This window comes from Ovis canadensis, chromosome 16 (assembly GCF_042477335.2).
Source record: "Ovis canadensis isolate MfBH-ARS-UI-01 breed Bighorn chromosome 16, ARS-UI_OviCan_v2, whole genome shotgun sequence".
Taxonomy (NCBI): domain Eukaryota; kingdom Metazoa; phylum Chordata; class Mammalia; order Artiodactyla; family Bovidae; genus Ovis; species Ovis canadensis.
The window spans coordinates 35,476,082-35,482,081 of NC_091260.1; the positions used below are offsets into that span (position 1 = coordinate 35,476,082).

The 6,000-nt window shown below is 52.6% G+C and overlaps 1 protein-coding gene across 2 annotated transcripts in view; it reads right to left on the minus strand.

The window, feature by feature from the left end:
* MAP3K1 (mitogen-activated protein kinase kinase kinase 1) overlaps positions 1 to 2,449 on the minus strand; it is a 74,896-nt gene extending 72,447 nt beyond the window's left edge. Inside the window, exon 1 of one of the 2 annotated variants that reach the window (XM_069556507.1) lies at positions 1,665 to 2,449. In XM_069556507.1, coding sequence (XP_069412608.1) covers positions 1,665 to 2,143 — 479 coding nt within the window. In that variant the 5' untranslated portion in view covers positions 2,144 to 2,449. Of the gene's footprint in view, positions 1 to 596; positions 1,415 to 1,664 lie in introns of those variants that run through there. The other variant, XM_069556508.1, reaches the window with a different exon arrangement.
* Between the last annotated feature and the right edge of the window lie 3,551 nt (positions 2,450 to 6,000).

Genomic DNA, 6,000 nt, shown 5'->3' on the forward strand with positions numbered 1-6,000 from the left:
CTACAACGAATCATTCCAGTCAAGTTCTAATGCAATCTGCAAAGAAGCAATAGTGTAGAGAGAGAAACCTAACCCTTGTAAGACTAAGCTACATGTACAAGTGCACACAGAAAACCAGCACAGTCACAAGTCCCTGTTCCTCTCAACATGGCACACTGCTGACCACATTTTTAGGGTCCCCTCCCCCGAGAGGTGGGGAAAGAGAGGGGCCAACTTCTAAGTAGCAATCAACAAACTGCGGTTTTAAACATAGAATCAAGTTGCCCCCAAAAGTGCCAAATCACCAGATAATTAACGAAAGCCAATGATTCCTACTGTCAAATTCGTTTCACAAGGGAAACCACTACAAGGCAGTCTCTAAAACATTCAGAATAAAGGTCAGGAAGCCCTACAGGGAAACGGGTGACTATCACAACATTTCCAGCAACTCAAAATACCCCTCAAACCTGTGCTCTGCATACACTAGTTAGATTTTAAAGCAAACAAAAACAAGGACTATGGCTGTCACATTTAAAATAATTTCCTTAAACACAAATTTCTAGTTGCCAAAAAAGAGCCAGGCCAGGAACGGCTGGCCTGAGTTACCTTGCACATACCGTAACGCGCAGGCAGCCCAGGGCCCCGGAGCACACCGCACTGGGTCCCCTGGAATCCCGAGGCGGCCCGCGCAGCTGCAGGGAGCAGGAAGCACCGCACCCGCGCCGCGGTCCCCAACCACTCCGGAGAGGCTGCGGGGAGTAGGCACTACCGCTTTGCAACTGAATGGCTGACACATCCGGTCCTGGCTCTTACACCACTCCGCCAAATGCAAACTTCAAAGGCCAAATTCAAACTCCAAACAGAAGTCACTCAAGTCTCCGTGCTGCGGTCTGTATTCCCCAGGACACTAGGAGTCCTTTGGGGGACGCGATTAGAAAACTCTCCGTCCTAATACCCCGCAAGCCCCCGAGAGCTTGCAGCCCGTCACCCTGCACCGCTTTGACAGGCGTTACGGAGCCGTCCACCCGGAACCCCCTGCGGCCGCGCTCGGGGCGCGCCGCCTCCGTTCCGGCCCGGCCTCCGGTACCTGCCTGGAAGCTCTGCCTGTCACCGCCCGGGGGACCCCACCGCTTTCTGCGCCGCCGCCCTCCGGCCCTCCAACCCGGTCTCGGGCAGGGCTGCCCACCTGCTTCGCCCACCTACACTGCCCGCCCGCAGGCTCAGGCCTCACCCCCGCGCGCCCCGGGACTCAGGTCCGGGGTCGCCGCCGCCGCACTGCTGCTCGCCTCTTCCAGCCTGACCCGGAGGGCAGCGCCAGGGTCCCGTTCCGGGGCTCCTCGGAGAGCCCCGATTCCAGGAGCCCCACAAAGCCAGCCCGGCCCCCCACACCTTATCTCAACTAGTCCAAGCAGCGCGGCTCGCACGCCTGTCACATGTCTGCAAACAATAACAAACTCTCCAGCACGTCCCCGCCCCGGGCCCCCGTCCGGTCCCCCAGGCCAGGTCCGGGGCGCCGCCCGAAGCTGGAAGGGTCAAAGAGGGTGCCCGAGAGCTCGGGTCCCGGATAGCCGCGCGCAGCCTTGCTTTGCGGAGCCCCGGGACGTCCTGCGCGATGCCGGGGTTCATTCATTGCAATAGCCCGCCCGCCCCCCAAGTCCCCGCCGCTCCCCGGCCGCGCTGCTTACCCGGCCGGGGCCGCCGCAGTCGGCTCGGCGGCGGGCGTCCGCTTCTCCCCCGGCTCGGCCCCCGCGGGGCTCTGGGCGCCGCTGTCCGGTGCGGCCGCCGGCTCGGCAGGGTGGGCGCCACCGCGGCTCGCGGCTCCGTGGGGCGGCGGCACCGCCACAGGATGGAAACCGCTCCCGCCCGCCGCCGCGTCCGGGGGCTCCGGCGACGGGGAAGTGGAGGAGGACGGCGGCGAGGCGGCGAGGAAAAGCGGCTGCTCGGGCAGCTGGTCCAGCTCCACACTCCGCACTTTGCGCAGCTGCCGCCGCCTCCAGTCCGCCCGCTCACGGCCCCCACTGCCCGCCTCCCGCAGCAGCCCCGCGGCTGCCGCGGGCGCGCTGCTCGCCTTGAGGGCCCCTCTGCCGCCGCCCGCTTCGGGGCTCGCCGCCCCGGCGCCCGGGAATCCCGAGGACGAGGCGCGATTCCCCGCCGCCGCCGCCATTTTCTCTCGCGGGCTACATTCGCTCGGCCCCTGCGAGGGAGGGAGGGGGCGGGGAGAGTGCAGGGGGCGGGGGGCGGGCTCTGCGCCTCTAGCGTAGGGCTGGCTACGCCAACTGCGTGAGCGCGGCCCTTCGGGCGCCCGGCCGGGACTGACGGACGGGCGGGCGCGCTGGTTTCAGTTGGGGGAGGACGGCGGGCCGCAGGTTTCGGTGGGGAGCGGACTCTTAGCTCAGCCCCGCACCCGGGCAGCCGAGATGGCCGCTGCGGGGGCGCGCTGGGGTTCGCGCGCCTCACCCGCCGCGCCGCCAGGTAGTCCCGGGCTGCACCGGCGAGAGGAGGAGCCTCGGTGGCAGAGCTCCGCTTCCTCTCCGCCGCAATCTCGGCCCGGCTCGGCTGGCGCTCGCCCTAAGGGAATTGCAATTCGAGCTTTGATGGACGGTGCGTTGAAGGGGGCGCAAGCCAGAGGGCCTGCAGTCTGTCATTCGCGTGCCCGTTGCAGTGGGCGTCGGGGAACCCGGGCGCGGACCTACCTACCCTCGCCCCCGCCTCCACTCCGCGCGGGACGCGCAGGTGGCGCCCGGGACGGTCGCCTGCTGCAAAGCAAGAGAAACCCAATGTTCAGCTGACGTGATGCCGCGGACCCAGAACCCAAGTTTATATATAAAAAAAAGCTTTCCTCATCTTCTGCCCACCCCCAGATCGTGCTACAAATAAAACAGAAGTTTCTGGAATATCGTGTTCAAAACCTGAAATCACAGGTTTGGGACAGCCTCTTCACCCACTGTTCCGCCCCCAGCTAGAGGGAGACCAAAAGGACCGGGCAACGGGGTCGGGGGGTGGGGTGGTCGAGGTGAATCGTTATAAATTTTTTTTCCTCCGCTGTCTTTGGGAAAGGCAGATAACGCAGGACCACAGCATGTTTGGGGAAGGAACCAGGAAGTGCTGGCTGCTGTCATCCTCCGCCAGGTTCTGACCCTCCCCGAGCCCTATGCCTCTGGCTGCACGTCCCTCTTCCCCGCAGGGTCGGGCTGCCTGTCGGGTTCCCTCTGCCCCCACCCCCGCGGAGCCCGAGCTACCCAGCGCGGCGTCACGAACACTGCTAGTCCCTGAGGGCGTCTGGCGATAAGGTGCTTTGGAATGGAAAAAGCACCATTTACATGTTAATGATTTTAGACCTTTCTTCTGGCTTCCCTGTCGCGTTTACTTCTCCCCTCCCTTCTTTGCCTCCAGCCGGTGTGTCAGTGCTGAGAAATCTCCCTCAAGCCCGGAACCGAGTCCCTAGATTTACTTTGTGAAACAGGAATTAAGGCGGGGGTAGGGTGGGGGAGTGTCGTGGAGAGAGAGAGCTGCTCAGGAAGAGAAAGGAGAGCGCTAACTTGTCGGTATTCATACATTTAGACAAAAGTCTAAACTGTCTACAAAATAATTCCTTTTATTTCTTGGAAACAGATAAAATGAAAACCTCTTTCTTGGCTATAAATGGTAATTGAGGAGGATGGTGATATCCGAGCGATTTTTAAAGCGGATTCAGATTTCATATTAGCTCCGTGTTAACTGCTACGAAGTCTGCCATAAGCTAGTTTTAGTTACATCCAACGGTACAAATTTTGAAACTTTAGATAAATCTGTTAAAATTTGAAGTCTACAGTTAGGCTATGATTATACAGTCTTTTAATGGTAGCCAAGTGTATCATCCAAAGCAAACAGTAGTTATTTCCTAGGTCTTCCCGGATTGTTACACCCACTAAAACCTACGTTGGGAAGGATAAACTTGTTTCTTTCTTATTTAGATTAGAAAACCTTTAAAGTTGCACACATGTACTTAGTTAACTGTAAATGAGAAAAGTTAGCAGATGCCTTCAGCTTTTCAAAATTGTTCCAATTTTGAAGTTTGGCCAGAGTAGCAAAACAGAACGGGATCCAGTAAAACATTTACTTTAGCCTCGTCATTTGTGCACAGTGATGAAAACGAGACCAAGTGAGAAGAGCACAGTGCTCTCAACTAGCCCCCGTCTTGCCTCCATCCATCAAGACCTCAAGTGCTGGTCTTTCACCTGGTTTTTGGTGCTTTGAGTCATTTCCCCCTTTAATCTTTTATGTATATATTCGAGTTGTCATTATGCACCTTGCCCTGACGAACTTATTTTTTAAGGAAGAATGATAAAGGATGTGCTTGACTGAAAAGGGTGTTCTTCCTCCATCATATGTTGATATAAAGTCTTCTTTGAAGAAAATTTAACCTGTGGAATTGCTACCATAATTTTTTGCTTCTTAAAATTCTGTCTCTAGTTTGGTGCTGCTGGGTCCTGCTTTATATTACTGCATGAAGGCATATGTCAAATTGCCTTAATTTGATTTCTTTAATGACATAAAGGAGACTTGTGACTCTTCCAAGTTTGCTTGTACACTGAAAATTCCAGTTCCTATTTCCAACCTCTTTATTTCTATTCTCTCTCAGACACAAATGTTGCAGTAATTTCATTTATGCTATGACAGCTTTGGTAACCTTTACCTCAATATTTTACAGATCACTGCTTCCACATAGTGCTTCTGGGAATCACCTAAGTCATACTTCAGTTCCTGAATCTCAGTCATTTGGAGGATCCAGTTTAATACTAGTACATTTCCTTCTTATGCATAAACATCACTGATTTAGAATGAACAGATTTAATAGGGACTGGCAGAAATATTGCAGTCTGTGTAGCATTCATCTTCTATTTCTTAAATACCTATTATGCACACACAAGAAATTTTCTTCTCTTGAGATATTGTTTGTTGTTTTTCATATTTATAAAAGTAAACAAAACAATCCATTTGCAAATATTTTTATTAGTGGGTATTTATCAAGTTGACTCTGCTAGAATTTCAGATCCATCCGTGTGTGGGGTTTCACTCCTGTGTTTGTGAGATCTATGTCTTAGGTAGACATAAAGAGTAAGAAGATAACCTTGAGAATAGAGTAAAAGCTGGTATCCTATCCGAGTTATAAATATTAATATGGAATACTTGCAGGAGAGTTGGGGCGAGAACTTGGTTTCTCTGTGCTCTTTCCAGACACCATGCTTCCAACTGTTTCCAGATATCCTAAGTTGGGAAATCTTGTCATTTATGGGACAGTTGGCCTTTTGCAAGTACACTGTAGGTGACATTATAGTAGAAAGCGTCTTCACCAACCTCCACTTGCTGACTCATCTAGTAACAGATACCCGTCACTCCTGGTGTGGTGTGCAGCAGGCAGAGGGGTGCTGCAGCGTAATGAACGCTCATGACAGCTGCACACTTCTGCTCCCATCAGGTGAGTTACAGACCCCAGCGAATCCACCATATTTGTTTCCAAATCTGACTATAGCTGCTGTAACTGTCCTTATGGAATTTAATTAAGTCCTATTAAACATGACTATGCAAGTGCAAAACAAAAAGTTATTCCGATGAAAACTAAGTTAAATGCTTTCAAAGAATGAGTGAAATCGAGACACAGAAAAGAATGTCTGTCGAATCAGTTACGGATATGAGGATTGTGAAAGAGTAGAGAAAAAAGCATTCAAATCTGTAAGAACTTGGTATATGTCTCTCAGCTTTCACTTTGCTTGAAAGAAAATAAGAGTGAAAACAGTAGACCATGAGAGATGTGAGACAGCCTCTGGATAGTGGACCCATACTCAAAAGACCAAGGCCCTCTCCACCCAAATACTGGTTAAAACCCCAGACTAGACAAGGCAAAACCCTGTTGCTTATGTTTTCAGCTAAAGGGAAATAGTTTATACTATATATACGTGTGACATTCCTTTTTATTAACTAGCCATCTAAATACTTTGCTTATATTTGCAAGTATTTAAAATCAGAAACTAAATTTTTGTA